The sequence below is a fragment of the Parasteatoda tepidariorum genome, chromosome 8 (assembly GCF_043381705.1).
Source record: "Parasteatoda tepidariorum isolate YZ-2023 chromosome 8, CAS_Ptep_4.0, whole genome shotgun sequence".
NCBI classification, from domain to species: Eukaryota; Metazoa; Arthropoda; class Arachnida; order Araneae; family Theridiidae; genus Parasteatoda; species Parasteatoda tepidariorum.
The window spans coordinates 145,651-166,073 of record NC_092211.1 but is presented as its reverse complement, the minus strand read 5'-3'; the positions used below and the strand labels follow the sequence as shown (position 1 = coordinate 166,073).

General features: G+C 27.6%; 2 protein-coding genes across 2 annotated transcripts in view; one reads left to right on the top strand and one right to left on the bottom strand.

The window, feature by feature from the left end:
* The window catches only part of LOC107438819 (serine-rich adhesin for platelets), a gene marked incomplete at its 3' end in the record, with an annotated part of 316,964 nt that overhangs the window by 186,369 nt on the left and 110,172 nt on the right, over positions 1 to 20,423 (top strand).
* LOC107439788 (exosome complex component Rrp46) lies at positions 5,295 to 20,395 on the bottom strand. Its single transcript, XM_043050786.2, has 5 exons — positions 20,225 to 20,395; positions 18,541 to 18,654; positions 15,674 to 15,795; positions 10,282 to 10,416; positions 5,295 to 5,529 (listed from the first exon to the last, which is right to left on the bottom strand). Exons 1-5 carry the CDS (start codon positions 20,283 to 20,285, stop codon positions 5,353 to 5,355), a joined length of 609 nt encoding a protein of 202 aa, XP_042906720.1. The 5' UTR covers positions 20,286 to 20,395; the 3' UTR covers positions 5,295 to 5,352.

Sequence of the window (20,423 nt, the reverse complement as noted above, 5' to 3'; positions counted from 1 at the left end):
TGTAGTTGTAGTTCATTTACGTCACACTAGAACTGCACAATGGGCTATTGACGACGGTCTGGGAAGCATCCCCGAGGATGATCCGAAGACACGCGAGCACTTTACGGTAGAGCAGTTTAACGAGGACCAATACCGCACACCCTCGGTCCATACGCGGATTGATCCAAGTGGCCACCCACCCGCACAACAACCGCAGCCAGTGATTTGCTGGGAGCCGTGTCTTAACTATCAGTTCATTGCGGGAAGTACATTGAAGGCAGCGATTATGGAACACCTTTGGTATTCTAAGGTTAACGGGTGCTGAGATTCAGAATTCTTATTTTGGGTATTTTTATTTGAATGAAGGAATTTCTGTGATTCCTTTATACTTTACGCTTTCCATTTCAAAGAAATTGTTTAAAAGGCCAAATAAATTTTATTACAAAACTCCTTCCTTTGTCCTCATTACAGTAAACTTTTAGATTATCATTTTTAAAATATAAACATTGAAACATTTCCCTTTTGCATTTGCCGCAATAATATTAGTGGGCTGTAATCAGGTACTTGCAACTCGAGAAAAATTTAAATGATTATGCCTAACCATATGATTAAAATCAGATTTAATTGGATACTCTAAGTGGCGTCACGCTTGTGTGTCCAACTTGATTGGCTCCTGAATTCACAAATATCATGATTACCATCGATGACGTTACTTGCCGGTATCCAATTACGATGAGTACAAATGAAATAATAACGTACATTGGAGCCAAGAGGGAAAAAAAAAAAGAATATTTCTAAATAAATCTATTTAAAACTTCTAAGAATTATGCTGCAAGATACAGAAAACACAATTAGCTACAGTTGAAAGAGACTGTACAAATGAGTTATTAAGTATAGAAGTAAAAAAGATACCAATTATTTCGTGAACTAAGTGGAACCTTGTTATTATTCGTTTCAAATTTTAGTTGAATTATACAGTTTAAAGTAGTATGCAGTTGTTATTTATTTCACGGTTATATTTATGAAAATCAGATATTGCGATTGAAAATAATTTTCTTAATATGATAGTAACTTAATTGTTTCTAGAGTGCAATCATACAATCGTCAATAACCATTTCTTTAAAAAAACATATTTAATTTTTTTTTATGCTTTGCTTTTAGTTGCAAAATAATACATGCGGAGTTAAATTTTTGAATTATATATTTTTATTATTTATTTGACTTTAATTCAAATCCTATAATAACTGATTAAGTGCGAAATAAATTGACTTACATTTGCTTTCTTATCCACTTTTTCACACCAAAAGGCATTTTGAAATATCTTAAGCGCTTAATCAAACCTCTTTTTATAGCAGTTCAATCAAGAATGATACTTTTTTTCGAACATAACTATTTTAACAATTGATATTATTTATACACATTGTTAGAACGGGAGAAAATCACCATTGTTAACAATTCCATATCGTTATTTTTAAAAAAATGATTAATTGTTGACTTATTTTTATTTTCAATTGTTGCTATTGAAAACTGAAAAAAAGATTTAATTAATGAAAATTAAGCAGCAAACAATATAAAAAATAATTCTCTAATATTCATACGGACTTAGTAATATCTTATAATTATGTAGTTTAATATGGGAATTTAAATTTCGAATTGTGAAAAAAATTCATTGATTTATTTTTAATACATATTTTTATTAAACTTATAATTACATTATTTATAATAATTTTTTAATTAATTAATATTTTTTTAATATGTATTTTAATATAAGCGAATAAAACTTTGTTGATTAATGCAGAAAGGAATATTTTTGAAATATTCCTTTGACTTTAATTGACATAATTTGGAGCGTCAAATACTAGTAAATAAAAGCGAATAAAAGAAATTCACTTGCAAAAAGTCATTCTAAAAAGAGAAAACAGAATAGTGCTGATTTAAGTCTTGGGAATTAAAGGGCTTTCCGAGTAGCTAGAGAGCTCAAATGTTGTCTGGAGTTCTGCCCCTGAAGGCAGTAACAGTTAAAAATTCAATTTCTATTTTAATGAGTCATGCAATTGTACAGCTGGCGAAAAAAAAAGATATCACCCTGAATAACTTTCGTTCCAATGATCGGATTTTCACGAACTTAAGTGTCAATCTTAATGGTTCTTTGGGGTAACCTTAGACATGCTAATTAACCTCAGCTGGTTATTTTGCATCAAATAATTCTAAGCAGCAGAATGGTTTTAATTTCTTAACAAGGTTTTATTTTTAGCTAGCAGACAATGATTTTAAGTTTTTTTTTTTTAAAAAAAAACTTGACAATAATTTAAAAAGGAAATTTACGTTAAAGAAAACCTAAATTAAAGTACTAAAAAATTGAATAATCATGTGAGCTGAGGACAAGATAATATCTTTATATTATTTTGTTTCTTAAATAAATTTAAAAAAATTTTAAATTTTTTTTTAATAATTTTTTTCTTCTCTTTTCATTAATTTTTGTTACATTATTTCATGTTTTCTCTCTCTCTCTATATATATATAAAGTATATACATATTAACAAAATACAAAATAATTTTCAATGACTTTATATGATCATGATAAAATAACTAATTTCTGTCAAAGAATTAGCCACCATACAAACAATTTATACACAATTTTAAATATATTCAATATTGAGTGGCTCACTTTAACTTATTAATTACTTTATTTAATTATGTAAAAAAATTAATTCAATATTATGGCTCAACCATTATTTAAAAAAGGTTATTGTGTATAATTTTTAAAATCAAATAAAAGTTACTTATAAAAGCATATTAAAAAAATATTAACAAGATTAATATTATTAATTATACTGAATTTATACTGTAAAGAAATAAGCAAACTAAGGAAATCCTTATTAAAATTTATTACTCGGTTCAGTATTCCGTCAATGAAATGATTAAAAAAATTGAAATAATTTTGAAATGTAAATACATAAAGTATTGAAGCTAAATATTTTTGTCAGAAGTATATTTTTATATGGTCCTACACTCATAATATTTATCAAATCTGAGATAATTGAATTTCTTATTTCAATTGTTTTAAATGAAATTAAGAGGAATTAATTTCTTTGAAATGATAAATCTGAATAACATTTTTTGCTGCATTTAAAATATTGACAGCCTTTTACTTCAAACTTTTTTGAAAATCTTGCCTCTAAATATTGAGCTTTTTTCTTAAAACAATTAGCACTGAAAATTTTCAAAGTAATTATACAATAATAAAAAAGTAATAAGTAAAAAAAAGTAATAAAGTACAACAAAAGTTTTAAAAAAATTATGCAATTAGCGGATGGTCCCTCAAGTAAAAAATATCATAATTAAAAAACTCAACTAATTTTATCTTTATTAAATTAAATGAATAGAAGGTATCTGAAAATTTTTAGTTGATGAAACTTTGCAATTCTTAACTGCTCTGGGGACCCAAATGAAAATATGTAATTAATAAATGATTGTCTCAAGGATTATCGATCATCTAGGATTATCAACTAAATAGAATAGCGTGAAAAGGGTATTGGCTTACCAGGGACGAGGACGATGGAGTTTAACCAACAATGAAATTAACAAGAGAAATAAAACTTTCTTATGCTACTAAGGAAAAAAAATAGTAATGTTTAGTTCTTTCCTATGATCAGTAAAATTTCGAGATTACTCTGTTCGATTTCAGAGGGCAGAAAATGAAATTGAGAATCTCTTGAAAATGTAGCAGAGTTGCAAGAATCCTTCCTGCAGAATCCAGCTCAGTATACGCACATGCAGCCCCCGCAAGCATTTAATCAAACATGTCAAATGATTGGCGCTTTTACACACTACCGATTGACGGTACGCTGGTATGGGTTGCGGATGGATGGAGTGAGATAATGTTGAATATAACAATGCGAAAAAATCACGATTTTTGCATAATTCGTGGTAAAAACCGACATGGTAAAGAAAAAACATCTCATTTTGGAAAATTAAGCACTTTCAAAAAACACCCAAAGAGAAAAGAACCTTTAAGGGCTTTTAAAAATCAAAATAAGCTCCTTTAAAAAATGCTACACACCCTGCAATTTATACCCTTAATTCAGTACGCATGAAAGAAGTCATTGTCCCTCCCAACGCTTATTTACTGATTTTCAAAGGGATTATCTTTAATCAGCAACAGGAAGAAAAAAAACTAATAGTTTTATTAAAAATTTTTGGAGTAAAACTTAACTGGAAAGTGTAAATATGGATCTAGATGTGTATTGTAGAAGTTTGCTAAGAAGTATACATTTCAGAATATGCAAATGTAGAATGTATGGTGCATTCTAACAAGTAATTTTTGTATTTACATTTTCAAGAACCATTAAATAAGATTGTTATAATTCTTAATGTTTGCATTTATTGTACTGATCAAAAAATTTTTTTAATACTTACTTGTTCACTCTCAAACTTAAATATAATCAATTTTGATGCCTGTGCAGAAACACATACTATTTTTTTCCAATCATTTTCATCCGTCAATTACTAATCCAAAAATACAGTAATTGAAGCTTAAAGAGTCAGATGTATCCATTTGGATCATTTTGAAATGGTCAGCTTTCATGTCATTTTCTTGAGAAAATGCAGAATCAATTTCAGAATCCAAATTTTATTTTTGATCTGAACTTTCTATCTTTTGGAATAGCTAATACATATTTTTCAGGTACAAAAATTGACTTTAAATGTTAATAAATAATCAACAACTATTTAAAATAAATAAATAACAAAAAAATTTCTTTAAGTTGTGCACTACAACTAGATTACAAAAAAAAAAAAAAAAAAANGCTACATAAACTTCCAACTAAAAAAAAAAAAAAAAAAGCTTTGAAAATTGATTTAGTAGTTTTTGCACAGTTCTCTAAGGTTGGAAGCACATAAGGTATATCATGCTGACAGTTTTTAGATAAAGTAGACAATGCTGTCCTAAACTTCAAGGAAAAAAGTTATGATAGTGTTATTTAAATATAAAAGTATAGCATAAATATGAATAGAATTCAGAATTAGCTGCTATTAATGTTATTGTTCCCACTTTGGGTTCTTTTAGAAAAATTAAATAAGTAATTTTATTTTGGCAACTTTCAAGGTTAGAAGTTATAATTTATAAATTTCTAATTTCTAAATCAAAATAAGATTATAAATTTCTTAATCAAAACAAGAAAAACAATAAATTCAATATCTTCTCAGAAAACAACACAGAAGTTGACCATTTTGCATACAGGACAGGATTCACTTTAACTCTTAATCAGTTTAAAAGAATACACATTTTGCATAAAAAAATATTCTAACATAAATAAAAATGGTAGGGAGATTTATATTATATACATTCAAAATAAGTTACATAATAAGATATTATTTGCTATTATATCTTTTTGTACAACCATCTCTATACATTTTAAAAATATTTTCAGCTGAACTTTGAGCAGTTTTTATACATTTCTCTATTGTTTCTTTTGTCAGAAAAAATGAGCTTTTGATTCCGTTGATCTTCATTTCATTTGTTATACATACAGTGCAACTTTGAGCTTCCTATGAAAAAAAAGTAATATTTAAAAACATGATTTACAAATTATACTTAAAATAACTGTAACAATAAATACAGATTCATACAGCTAAAAAGATTTTTTTTTAANATATTTAAGATAATTAGATATTAAGATAATTAGAAATATTTAAGACAAATAAAAAACTGAGCAACCGCTGTTAAAAAAAAGTGGTAAAGCTGAATGAAAGAAAAAGGGAAATAGAAAAAATATCCCTTTAATTCTTAAAACGAAACTTTAATGCTAAAACCATTTTCCATAAAAAAATTATCAATAAAAAGTTGAGAGAGATATAATCTATAAAAATACAGTGGTATCATAAAAAAAACTATAAAAAAGATTATAAATAAAAGTAAAACAGGACAAATAAAAATGAGTTGGTAATATTTGATAGGAAATTTTAAAGCTAAACATCTTAATTTTCCAATTACTGTATTTTTTTTTAAAAATAGAAAAGAATATAGTCTAATAGAAACCCTTTTAATTGCCATATCACAATAAAAACATTTATAAACATAAATGTTATTAAAAAAGAAAAAGCTAAATAGAAACCAAAATAAAAGCACTTAATTTTTAAACGAAGAAAATTTAAATATTAAAAACCTCAATTTAACTTTTCCACATTGCCGTATTTTTTGAAAAAAAAAAAAAAGTGACCTTTAATACAATAACGTTCAAACAGGGTTCATACTCAAAGAGAAGACATTTTCCCCCAGACTTTCCCAAATAGAATTGCATAAAATTCTAGAATTTAAAAAAAAATAAATTCTCAACAGAATTTATATTTAATTAGAATATAAATTAGAATCATAAATAAAATCACAATTTAAAAAAAAGCATAAATTATTTTTATTTAAAAAAAATCAAGTGATTTTAACAATACTAACTCTGATAAGAAATAATAAATTGCCAGAACTACGTAACTGAGAAGGATAATAAGTTAATGGGAATTTACTCGCAATATTAAAAAAAAGCGAATTTTTGATAAGTTGTTGCAAATATATATATATATATATATATATATAGCAAAATAAATAAATACAAAAAAACATTCATTTATTGTGCATAAGCTGCAAGTAAATAGAACTCATAAAATAAGTTTAAAAAAAACAAAGGAAAATAATAATAATAAAAATGAGGATTATTATTTTATACTATTTATTATTATTTTCCTCCGAGTTTCTTGTTATTTTTATTATTATTTTTCTTTCCCCCCTTTTTTCATACGTCGGTAATTTTCCTTTGTTTTATCTTCATTTTGAACTTATATATACAGGGTGGTCCTAAAATATATGTCAAAAATGTAAAGGTAGGTAGAGGGGACCTAAATAAGCATATTTTGTATAGTGGGTAATGGCACCTTGAGCTGGTAGGGAGCGCTGATGACTGCGACTTATTAAAGAGCTTGTTAGCTAGATTCATCATTTCCCGCAGGGCATGGCGGTGCAGTTCCCTGGCCACCGCGTTCTCCTGATGGATGGAACCTGCTTGGATTTTTTTTGGGGGTCGTATTAAAAGCCTGGTGTGCGAGAGTCTCGTCACATGTGAAGAAGATCTTGTTGAACGCTTGTCTGTTGCTGCTTCAGATGAGCTCAACATGCCTGACGTCTTTTCTAATGTACGGTGATCTATGCTCCATCGCTGTGAATCTTGTATCGCTGTTGGTGGCTGCTCCTTCGAGCACCTCTTGTAAACTGTTGATAAATTTTTGTTTTCTTTTGTCTTTACTTGTCTTTTCAGTTTCCTTTGATTCATACTGCTTCACAAGCTAGTGCTTTAATGTGCCATTACCGCACACACATTTCTATCCGAAATATGCTTATTTATGTCCCCTCTACCTGCCTTTACATTTTTGACATAAACTTTAGGACCACCCTGAATATATAAAAATAATAAAAATATTTAAATAATTTGTTTAAAACGCAATAAAATTAAAACCTAATACAGGGTGTGTAGCCAGATTTTTCAACAAAAAATAAGCACCTTTCAAAAAATATTTTTAAGCACTTTCCAGAAAGAAAAAAAAATCATAAATAGGATATGTGCAGTAATAAAAATTATTTTTTTTCCATCATTGAAAGTTCCTAATTTTTAAACATAAAATGAACAAAAGTCAAAAACATTTTCAAAAACTTTACATATTCATGATAAAATAATAACGTTTGTGATAAATATTGCAGAGAAAATTGCGAAAATCATGCATTTTTTGTAATTTATGACAACAATTGACACGGTAAAGAAAAATCTCTCATTTTAAAAAAATAGAAAATTAAACACTTTTTATAAACCCCAAATAAAATAAGCACCTTAAAAAACTTTTAAAAAACACTATGCATCCTGTAATATATAAAGCATCGATAACAAAATAATATAATTATGGAAAATATAAGTACCAATAGGATTGCAAATCTTAATTGAGTGATACTAGTTTAAAAAGAAAATTACTTAAAGAAACAACATATTTTTAACTTAAAACACATATTTAAGACAACATATTATAACAAATAAAAAGAAACAAAAAAATATATATAAACAATCCATATTTAATTTAAATTAATTCATATTTATTAAATTAAATCAAATAGAATAAATAACTAAAAAATAATACTTTTTATTAACAGAAAAGTAAAAATAAAAAAAAGGATAAAAACATTATAATTTTAATCCTTAGCTATAAAACAAAATAAATTTTTCTTAAATATTAAACAAAGCTGTAAGGTAACAAAAAATAAAGGGATTAATAAAATAAAAGAACAACTTTTCAACAATTACAAGTCCCCTTAAAAAAATAAAAATACTATACAAATAATCTGTATTCATTTAAATTAAATCATAATTTCAATCAACCGAATAATGTTTTAAAAAAACAAAAATGCAACATGTTAAGATTTTTTATTAAAAAAAATTTATCATAAATAAGATAGATAAATAGATAGAAAAAGTAAAAAGTACGATGGTAAAAGGCAAAATCAATTAAAAAAAATATTTAAAATATTTTTTTGAAGTTAAGCCAAATTGCAACAAACTAAAGATTTATTAAAATCACTAAAATAACTAATGTAATGCAAAATTTATGATTAAAAGATCCAATATATTATGCAATATAACTTTTATGGTCTTTAATTTTATTAAAAATAAAATTGCACAATTTTTGTCATTACTATGCTTTTCTGTTGTCAGATTTGAATATTTAATCAACATCAAGGACAGAAATCAAGAAAATTTAGTCACTAGTCTGAAGGGTCTTTAACTGAAAGATACACATTTTTACACATTGCCTAGATTAAAAAAATATTCATTGTAGACACTAGTAGAAAGATACACATAGAAAATACACTAGTAGAAAGATACAGATTGTTTGTAGACATTTTCACTGCTCCATATACCTGTCTTTGATAGTTTAGAGGTTTTAAAGGGTAGATTATTTTCCTCTAATCACATAGCTTATTGTTATGACTCCAATATGTGAAAAGAACAAGGATGACGATTGTAAAAACTTAATATAATTTTATTAAAATTTAACAACAACTTTGTGCGATTGATCGCTGACGGGATACTATCTGGAATGAATAAAAATCCTTAATCCTGGTCTTTCAGGGTAGGCTGAAGAGGCACAATTTGGGGGTTTGAGCTAAAAATAGATTTTCCAGATGGTTTCTCAAGGGAATCGCTACAATAGTTTTTAAAGTTAAGCCTTTAAGTAAGTGAAATTATATCAAAAATTATAATGCAGAGTCTGCGTAACGTCACAATTATGATTAAATATGCTATTTTGTGATAAAAGTATAAACTAGAACATGAAACCGAAAATCTAAAACAGTATACTTCCCTTTTACATGAAGACCAGTGCTAATTATTTGATAGTGGTTTGAGTCACATTTTAGTCTTGGAATACTGATATTAAGAAATGTTGCCAATACTCAAAATAAAGTTTCTTTTAAAAATATTAAGAACTTTTTACCATAGCAATTAAATGAAAAATATTTTCCTTATAAATATAATACATCTTAAATGATATAGAAATGAATTTTGGGATAATTGAAAATAAATTTTTTTTAGAGATTTAATCATTTGGTCCTTCTCAAGTGCCATTTACAGTTATGTTTTTAAAATTCAAGTTCTTGATTTGTTACTTATGTAACAATGTAGATATGTTACCACTGTAACACCAATTTTTTAAAAAAATTTAGAGCTGGGAAATTTTTTTTCTCACAGCATTTAATTTGTTACTAACAATAATAAAGGATCATAATAGAATTGAAAAAATATTAATTAATTTTGTCAAATATTAACTCTTGCTTAATTTTTGTAAAGGACGAATCAAAATATTTGCCAATTGAAATTCTTCAATTACCAAAATTATATTTTTCAAAGAATTCTTTCTGTACTTAATTTTTCTGTAAATAAAATTATAACGTTAACAAAAATCTTCAAGATAGGTTAAATACTGAAAATATTTCATTAAATATTAAAATGGAGTATTTAAATAGAGCTTTTATTTCACATAGTTCTTGAAAAAAAAATGAAACCTGAGTTATGAATTGAAAATGGAAGCGTTAATTTAAATGCTAATAGAAGTCAAGCTGTATAACATTAAAATATACAATTTAAGCTTTAAACTGATATAAAATATGTTAAGTTTACTGAAGCTGGAAATTTTGATACATTTCAGTTTACTTTTTAGGTATTGCCTACTTATGATACATAATTTAAACAACCATAGAAGAAAACAATTTACCTTTTCTTTTGAAGAATTAAAAGGTGTTAGTTTGTCATCCGACAAGTCAATGGATACTGCAGCTATGGACCCCCTGAGTGGAATGCCTGCATCTAGAACAGCTAAATAGGCTGCATTCACACAGCATGCCAGCAACTGGAAATAAATAAACATTATATTATTAAATTACAGGGGTTAGACAAACAAAAGTGCATTAAACTAATAATTAAACAAAATTTTTAGAGTAACCTTTACTCAAATATAAAAATATCCTTTTAAAATTGGAAAAAAAAATAAGTTAAAAATTTGTTTTAAATCATTTTTGTTAACTTACAAAAAAATTCAGTTTTAAAATTTTAAAAGTTTCTAGCAACTTTTCTAAGTTTTGAATGGGGTTTTGAATCCATAAATTTAAATTTGTACAAATAAACAAGATTTATTAAAAATGACACCAGCATTACATTGAAACACACCACATTAAATTATGTTTTATTTCACGTTTTATTTTCTTGTTGTCCGGACCATCATCTTAGGATATTATCATTAGTTATTAAATTTGGCTTCTTCTTATAAAAATGGTATTTGTGGAAAACTCCATATCATTTAGAAGCTTTCAATAAAAAAAGTACAAAATCAACTTTAAACCAAGAAACATTTTACATTTTCAAGAAGTTACCAAATACTAAGCAAAAATATGAATTTTTCTTTTTTAAATGTTTTCTGCGCATACACAGCATGAAAGAATTACTTTAAATACTCATATTTTGTACAATTTTTAAAAAGTGTTTTCTCAAATTTTTAAAGGAAATTTTTATTATTAATTAAAAATTACTATAAAAATTTTGTTTAATTTTATTAAATATTAAAGGTTTCTGCTTTACCTTATTTTGTGTACAAAGAACAGCTCTTTAACCCCTTCCAACTCGCTCCCGTGAAAATGACTAGGTGAGTTTTCGTCCGCTATTTCTCGCCCCCGTGATATTGACGGGCTGGAGTGCTCAGTAGTAACGCGCCAATAAGAATAAAACTAAATCATTTTTTTTGCCCGGATAACATTTTATTTCTCATTTTACACACCTGATAGCAGTACCAGAATATTTTTAAGGTAATTGTAGATAGCTAGTTTATTTTAAACTAGTTGCAGCACTAATCAAATACGTAATACAAAAACCAAAAATATAGGCACTTTTATGACCGTTTTCTTGAAAATTAACCGATAACTAAGGGGTTAATAAACTTAAAAGCTTATCAGAACTGGCACTTTTAATTTTAAGTGTAAAAGAGGAAATAAACTATATTACACACTTAAATATTTTAAAGATAAATAAATAATGTAAAAAAATTAAAGTGAATTGAATCTCCTAAAAATTTAAAAATACTGATATTAATTGGGTTAAGGTAGCATGTGGGAGATTAAAATTAAAATGAAATTTAATGCATTACTGTTAATATGATTAAAAAAAGATTTTTTTTTTAGTATAAACTTTAGTTAATAAATATTGAGAATTGAATGCAAAAGATAAAATAGTGTTAAAGTAACAATTGTATTGAAACCTAATTGGAAAAATTAATTGAGTCTATTTAAAAGACTTGGGGAAAAAAGAGAGCCAGTTGTACAAATTGTATTTATTTAGTATTGGTTGTTTGCATTCTGAACTTCATATTGTGAAAAGTTACACATAGAATATATACAAAAAAAAACATAAATTTTGAAGGAAACGGTTGGTTGGTTCTAATGCCACTTGCCACACAGGCAAGCCTGCCTGCTTAGTGAAACCGAGTAAATTTAAGGCAAAGTGTGCGATTCTTGTTTAGAATTCGACTTCTGCCACATCACAGCGTCACACCTGTTTATAAGGCGGACCCATTCATACATCCACAAATCATAATTTTGACCTGAATAAGAGAATGATTGGTCTCCAATCCAGTACCCCCAGAGGTATTGATTTGTTATGGGAACATGGAGGACTTTGCGACGCGACAATTTTAACGTTCATCAGTCACCAACCACAAGGGGAGTCTTCGGCCGGTAGGGTTCGAACCCACGAACTCTCGGACATGGGCGCAGCGCCCTACCAACCAGGGAGGAAACAGTTGAATGTGCTTGCATTTTTATGCTTCCTTGTTATATTTTGAGAGAGCCTTGTTATATTTTGAGAGAAGGTTAGACAGCAAATGCACATTATTTTTTTGCAGTGTATTTAGCAAATAAGTGTCTGGTGAAACATCTCATGAGTGACCAAGCCACAACTGAGACAGAAAAAAGACTATCTATTCATTGTAAATTGAGCTCAAGCCAAAGCTATGGACACTCCTATTCCTGATGCATAATAGTTTTTCGATAGATGTGCGATAAAAAATCCTTAAGTTTTCTCAAATCAACGTGTTGACAGACAATCCAAGGGCCTTTCTGATGTGCATCACAAGGAATCTTACCCGTCAATTATTCAGTCAGGTTGGTGAGTTCTGAACAGAATTCTCTCGATCCAAGACCATTTTCTTGGTCGAACACTGCCTCTAAATGACACACATTCAGAGATAACTAACTCGGACCAAACCTAATGACGCAAAAGCATTTCTGAATAGACTTACCGTGGAAGAACTGAAAAGAGTTAAGAGTTAACTGGTTCAGGGAACTGTAGAAAATGTTGCAGCCTAACTGACTAACACAAAATTGATAATTTTATTACAAAACTGATATACATCACGAGTCTCGAAAAAATGACAATATTTTGATTTTTATATAATTGATACCATTTTGATTTATGCAATTGTCCAACTCATACCTCAACCATCATTCAAAACCTTTCATCAAAGAATTTGCTTTGGTTGGTTCAATTTAAAAATTTAATGTTTTAAAAAAATATAAAAAATACAGTTCAATGGCCCTGATGCAATATTATGTGTTAAATAATACAGTCTCTTGTTGATAATACTTAAGTTGTAATATGGTCAGTGATTCAATAATTGTTATATTCATGAGTTTGTTTATTCATTTTCCTTATCAGGCACTTTAATTGAACCAGAACCCAAATTTTTTGGCACTTTGATAGTTAACTAAACCCCCTTCAGATTGAGATCTATTAGCAGAAAGGCTTTTATTCTAAGCAGTTCTTCTCCTCATCCTGAAATGAATTCACTCAGCAGTCAGAGACTGTTAAGAGTGCAGTCGCCAAAGTTGAAGCAACACAAGTTTTTATTGCCACCAAGTGGAAGGATTCTGCTACAACTTGAAAGGTGCCGAACCAATTTTTGCTGCTAAGCAGGTGACAGATTTTTTAAAAAATATATTTTCTTTCCCTCCTAAAATATAAAATCTACTAAGTATCTTAAAATTCAAGTTCCAATGCTTAAATTATATATGTTCTAATTATTCTGTGCATGAACCTTTTCACTAGATTGACGAATTTATATAATCAAGATGTTTCAATGACCTTTCTGACCTGACTTTTCCAGGTATATCAGGTAAATTTCAATGAAACTCCATACCACATTTTATCTATACCATTTTTCATTTTTTTAAAAATTTGTAATGTCAAATATTAGAATTTTTGATAAAAAACATATAATTGAATGATAATGGAAACATGGAAATGCTTCACCAAAAATTGGAGTTTTACAAAAAAATTGAAATAGTAATTTAAAAAAAATTGATTTTTTTAAATTTTTTTATTTAACTCAAATTTTGATAACTGATTGGTGTTACCAACAATTCTAAGACTGGTTATTTTCCAGGTTTTAAGTAAAAAATTGCAAATTTTGTTGACTACACCCTGCTTTTTAGAGTTGAAATAAAATTCCCTGACAATTCCCGGTTTTCCCTTTTCTCACTGACTCGTGGAAGTCCCATAAAAACTCATATTGCATCTAATTTTAACATTCCTGTACTTCAGAATCAATTAAGTCATACATGTTTAAATATATATATAAGTAAAAACTTTAAAACACTTTATGTTGTAAAATTTTAAATTAAATTTGTGCATATTATGACATAAGCTCCCTTTAACTTAGATACTCCCTAATTTGCATTCTCTTAAAGAATGAAAAGAAAGCTCCAATACATTTATATTGTAAAAAGATAAATAATTAAACTTAAATGAATAAAAGTATGCAAAAGAATGTAATTGCAGAACAATTGTGAGGTTGTCTAGAAATTGCAAAATATTTGAAAGAGAAGTAAAGGATCTTTTGCAAATTTAGGGAGTGCAATACGTCAAAACAGAGTAGAATAAAAATATTAGAAAAACAGGCTTTGTGTTGCAGCAGGTTGTTGTTTGGATGTTGTAGCAGGAACCAAACATTAAATTAATTAGAGTTCCAATTCCTGGAAATAAACATAGCTAAAGTCATTGTTTTGAGAGGCGGAAAAAAAGGAGGGTAGTGAATCAATATAGAATCCAATCCAAAAATATATAGATCTGCATCCAATGTCTAACTCCAGCTATGAGAAGTTAACAGCAGACCTATATGAAGTCAGTAATCACAGCAAAAAAATAACTTTATTTTAGCTCATCGTCACAACAATATATGTACCCAGCTAAGGTTTCTTGTCAATTCAAATTCTACAATGACCTTAAAAAAATAAAAATAAATAATAAAGAAAGAAACAATATGAACAGTTACTAATTGGAGAAAAATTGCAAAGAAAAGAATGGAAAGGAGGAAGGTTCTAGAGAAGGCTCTGGCCCACAAAGAGCTGTCATGCCCATAGAGGAAGAAATAATAATAATAAAATAGCTCAATATTATTGTAGCTTAAAATAAAGATTGTACTGAGGCTTTCCACCCTATTATATGTAAAAAGTATTTAAAAAATCAATGATTTACAAGTGAAACATGTTAACCCCTTAATGATCGGCTAATTTTCAAGAAAATGGTCATGAAAGTGCCTATTTTTTTGGCTTGTGTATTTGTATTACATATTTGATTAGTGCTGCAACTAGTTTAAAATAAACTAACTATCTACAATTACCTTAAAATTATCCTGGTACTGCCATCGGGTGTGTAAAATGAGAAATAAAACGTTTTCCGAGCAAAAGAACTGAATTAGTTTTATTCTTATTGGCGAGTTACTACTGAACACTCCAGCCCGTCAATATCACGGGGCAGAGAAATAGCGGGCGAAATATCACCCCGTCATTTTCACGGAAGCGAGAAGGAAGGGGTTAAGTAGATGACTAATGCTTTATAGTTTTGAGAAATTAGACCCCCCCCCTCCTTTTTGGAAGCATAAAACCCAAATAAATTTGGATTTCATACACAAAAATAAGATTTGATGAGTTTCTCCAACATAAAAACTCCGAAATTTTAGACAGAAAAAATTAATAATACTTAATTAAATTTGTTTCTTTCTTTTCAAGTTTATGAAATGATGTGTTATTAAAAAGAGAAGGATGAACAAAGAAATCACTTACATTTCCAGCATTTTGCATTTCTTGAATAATGACAGTAATACTAGAGCGTGGGTGTAACTCTTTAATTATCATGGGTTCCAGAGAGCTTCTTACAAAATTCTCGATCACTCTTTCCTCACAGCCTAATTAAGAACAATTTGATAATTATTGATGCATATGTAAAATTTACTAATATAGTATAATCAATCAAGTCTTGATTATTGAAACAAACATAAAAAACTTGGGATTCTTGGATTCTTCTTTTACGGTCTAAAAAGTACTACAATCCTGGTAACAGAATTGATTAAGTCAATCTGTAGTCCATCTTCATCTATTCAAATTTGTGTATGATATCAACGACATAGATTATTATAGTAATCTAACATACAAGTAGCAAATTTTGCAAGCATGAGCTCCTTTAAAATTAAACACAATATTCTAAGTCAAAATTGAATTTTACACACTTTTTTCCTAAAAAAAGGCAATAAATACATTGACACATAGTTCCTAAAATCAATAAGTAGCAAAAATGACTTTTGGTCTTTATGTATGCACATAAGGATGTACTTTATGCTTTATTCATCCGATTCCTGTTGGTAGTTCTCTACATTATTAGCAGATGGCAGCACAATAATAGGCATTTTTAACTTCTTCTACATGATAGGTTTGCAGAAATAATGTTTAAGTTAGCATTTTCATGAAATTAAATACATCCGCAAAATGCATAAGAAATTGACAGGCATAAAAATTTTGACCTTTTTTTTCCTATTAATCCGTAAGATAGATATTAGAATATAAACATAAATAAAATGAAAACAGACACATTTGCTAAAGAAGTGCTTATAAATTAACATCCTTGAATTTTATCAAATTGACTGTTTTGGTGAATTTTCAATTAACTAAATTTACTGCTCGATTCATTTTTTGCAATTTTTTCTAAGAAATTGATCAAATTTTAAAGAATAAAATATGTCTATTTTTGTTAAGAATATTCATGATTAATCAATAAACACAAATATAATGTACCAAATAAGAATATAAGCTGAAGATTAGATTTTGAAGAATAGTCATGATTAAAATAAACAAAAATCTAATTTGTAACTACATACAAGTCAAAATAATTGTTTTTCTTTTTTTTATAGTATTAAATACTTTTACAAAGTTTTATCAACATCTCTAATTTAAATAAATTCTATAATATGATATTAAGCTCCTTTCCAGATTTCATTTTGATTTTTTCCTTTAACTTCATTAAAAATACATGAAAAGAAATAAAAACAAACACTATATAAAATTAGTTACAATTTTAAAAATATAATCAGAGTGTAAAAAATATTTTTAAAAATATCAGCTTAAGTTAGAACTTTTTAGAAATGTAAGTAAATTGTGTGTTTAAATCCGAAATTAGCAGATGGTGCCATTGTTTTTATTTTAAAAGTCCCCTTACTTACACAAAGAATGGGAGTTTATGTGCCTTCAAAGGATATATTGGAATTGGATTCACTGCAATGAAAAGAAATGGAATAACCCAGTCTCATTAAGATTTACTGTGGGATTCAGGGACTAGTATCAAAGTTTAACATTCTAACTGCTCAGCTTGCAGCTCTGCTACAAAATAATTAATGCATTTAATACAATAAATAAATAAAAATGTGAGACTCAATAGCATAAAGCAATGCATACTTAACCCATTAGGGGCTACTATGTCAAATTACAATATTAATTAGTATTACTGCATTTAATAATCAACATGCAAATCAGAATATAAAATTTTGTATGGGAAATATAATTTTTTTTTTATAGCTTGTTCCCTATACTTCCCGCAGAAGCTCTCATATTGGAACCACCAAACAAAGAGGTTGTTATCAACTACTTATAATAAATTTTTTAATCAGTATTTGACCGGCATTGAAAATGCCTTACTACTAAAGATTTACCTTTTGATTATGGTGAAATTTATTTTTAAGGATTGTGTTCAAAAAAGTAAATTTTCTCATTTTGCCTATTTTCATTATAAAATTTAAATGTTCAATAATTATTTTTCATTTTCATAAAAATTAATATAAGATTATTATAATTTACATTTAGCAATACAATAATAGAACTTAAATAAATCTACGAAGGCAGTGATTTCACTACAGCGCGAGAATCTCGCATACTTTTTTCTTTTCTCTCATTAAAAAATGATTATCACGAGAAATTCGAGCATTCTAATAAATCAATTTCAAAATTCGAGAATTTCTCGCAATTTGGAAAAAGCTTCGAATTACGCCATTTAGAATAAAATCCGTTTATTTTTTCTTCTTGAATCTTTCATTATTTTCAACATCTGCCTCATTATCTAGCTTCCCTATTTACCAGTATTCAGAACCTTTTCGAACAACAGAACACAACCACGGAACCCCTTTCAGAAAACATTTCTCTGCAACCACGTGTTTACCATAGGTAAAGTGTCTTTATGTAAGATGTTAAAATTTTTTATGCACTTATGTAAGATGGACAAATACCTTGTAAAGGCAAAATCTTCTATGATGAAGCACCAAAAATATTCAATGCTTTAAAAAATAGAAGACGTTAAAAATGTATTATAATTAAAGAAATGATTTTTTTTTCAAGAGTTTTTGTGTTTTTTTAGTTTTTAGAAATCTCACTTAACTTTTTGAAATCTCACCTTGTCTTTTAGAAAGGGCGATAAATTCTCATCCATTTTTTTTCTATGATGAAAACACTGGAAGGGGAAGTAAAAAAAAAAAATAGAGTAATTGTTACCATAGCAGTAGCTTTTATACCCAATGGTTTAAATGGTCAGTTTTTAGAATATTTAATTAAGATTCATATAATTAATAACTTTACCATATTTTATTACTATGTAACTCTATAACAATTACCTGATTGGCCAACTTTTGGATTGAAAATAACTTCAATGGCTGCTTTATCATAAAGTTCTTTGCTTATTTTTATTTCAGTTGGACCATATGCAGCAGCTTGGATAACTGTTTCCCCTAAATGATATAAAAGTTAAAATTGATACAGCAGAAAAAAAATTACAGCATTTAAATTTTTACAATATTGAATAACAAATTTAAATTGCAATTTAACTAATGTATATACTTAGATACATTATTCCAATATTAATATTTCAAAATTTTTAAAGAAGTTTAATGATAAATATAGCCTAATAATTGTCTCACAACAGAGCTTAAATAGAAATTTTGCCCTAAATTGATCTCTGACAACTTTGCATTACATATTTTCCCCATTTATTTAATTTATAAATTACAAACCATTGATGAGTCACATCTTTACATTTGACTTTTTTCTTGTACATCATTTCATTTAAAAGATAGAGATAATTTCTAATTCAACGGAAAAAGAAGATTAAAATCATTTTTACATTAGTACATAATCTTATTAATTTTATAGAAACACTTTTCTTACTAATAGTTTAGGTGCCCCTCAACAATCACATATATAAATTCTTAGATGGCACTATGAAAAAAAAAACAGCTTAAGATAATAAAATATCAAACTTGCATATGAAAAAGAATGCATGCAGCAAACTTCATAGATCCTACAAATAATTAATTATAAACATAATCTTTAATTTTAAATGAGAAATTTATAGCAAAAGATTGTTATAATAATCAATGTGTTCAATCATTATAACTTGATAATGTTTTATGTTACCCAACAAAACAGAGGTTAAAAAAATGCAAACAAAAGTGCTGTAGAGACAACAGTGTGGTTTATAAAAATCAAAATTTTGCTATTCTGTAATTTAAGCATTGTTAATTTTACAATAACCTACATGATATAAAGAAACTACGATTTAGAATTAGATACAACTCAGTTTTGAGGAACCCTTAAAAAAAGAAGTATAACTATAGGTGTATTTGTGTGTGTGAAGCGATAAATGCATAAAACAACTTTAATATTGGTAATCGTTAAATTTAATGCATTTACAAAAATTTATTAATTCCAGATTAGAATCAAAAATTTTTTTGGCTCCCAAAACAAAATAGTATCGAAAATCATGATTAGTAATGCTACAAAATAAAATCGGGGATATTTCTTTATCGTGATCTGTTGCGCCATCTACAATCGCCAAGGTGCCAAAAATATTTTAAACTTGCAAATCTAATAAAAACCAAACAAAAAAAACATTTAGATGTCTGCCAATTGCGTTGGTCTTTTTCTGTGATGTTTTTTTTAGTTTCTCGCGGGCTGTTGTCCGGAAGTTGACACGACTTGGCAATTATTCTACCACAGATCAGGATACGGAAATCTCCTAAATAGTTTAGTCAACAACAATAGTTAATAATATTACTACAATAGTTTAGTCTAAAAGTTGTACAATATATTAAGCCCCCATAATTTTTCTGAATAAAAATGGTTTACCAGACATATCAAATAAATAATAATAATTCTCCACAGGGATTAAATAGAATAGATAGATAGAATAAATAGAATGGATTAAATAGACATATCATTTAATCCCTTTGGAGAATTTTCTTCAGCTCCAGCAAATCATCAGAGAAACAGACATAATGTATAACTAAAACTTATAAATACCCGTAGAAAAAATCACTGAGCCATCGGCTCGTGATAAATTACTAAATTGCAAAGCATGCATTTTAGAACCTGAAGGAATACTTCAAAAAACTTAAGAACCAACTACATGCAAATTGCACGTTTGTTTTGTTCTGTTTTCAAAAATTACACAACAAAGCGTTCATATGTCACGGTTACGATTACAAAGACGCTGAAGTAT

Bases quoted from the DNA above. Each gene is read 5' to 3' on its own strand.
- LOC107439788 (XM_043050786.2), bottom strand. From the start codon at position 20,285: ATGCATGCTTTGCAATTTAGTAATTTATCACGAGCCGATGGCTCAGTG. The intron at 15,796-18,540 runs GTAATTGTTATA...GTTCTTAATTAG, and splicing joins TCCAAAAGTTGGCCAATCAG to GCTGTGAGGAAAGAGTGATC. The intron at 10,417-15,673 runs GTAAGTGATTTC...ATTTATTTCCAG, and splicing joins AAATGCAAAATGCTGGAAAT to TTGCTGGCATGCTGTGTGAA.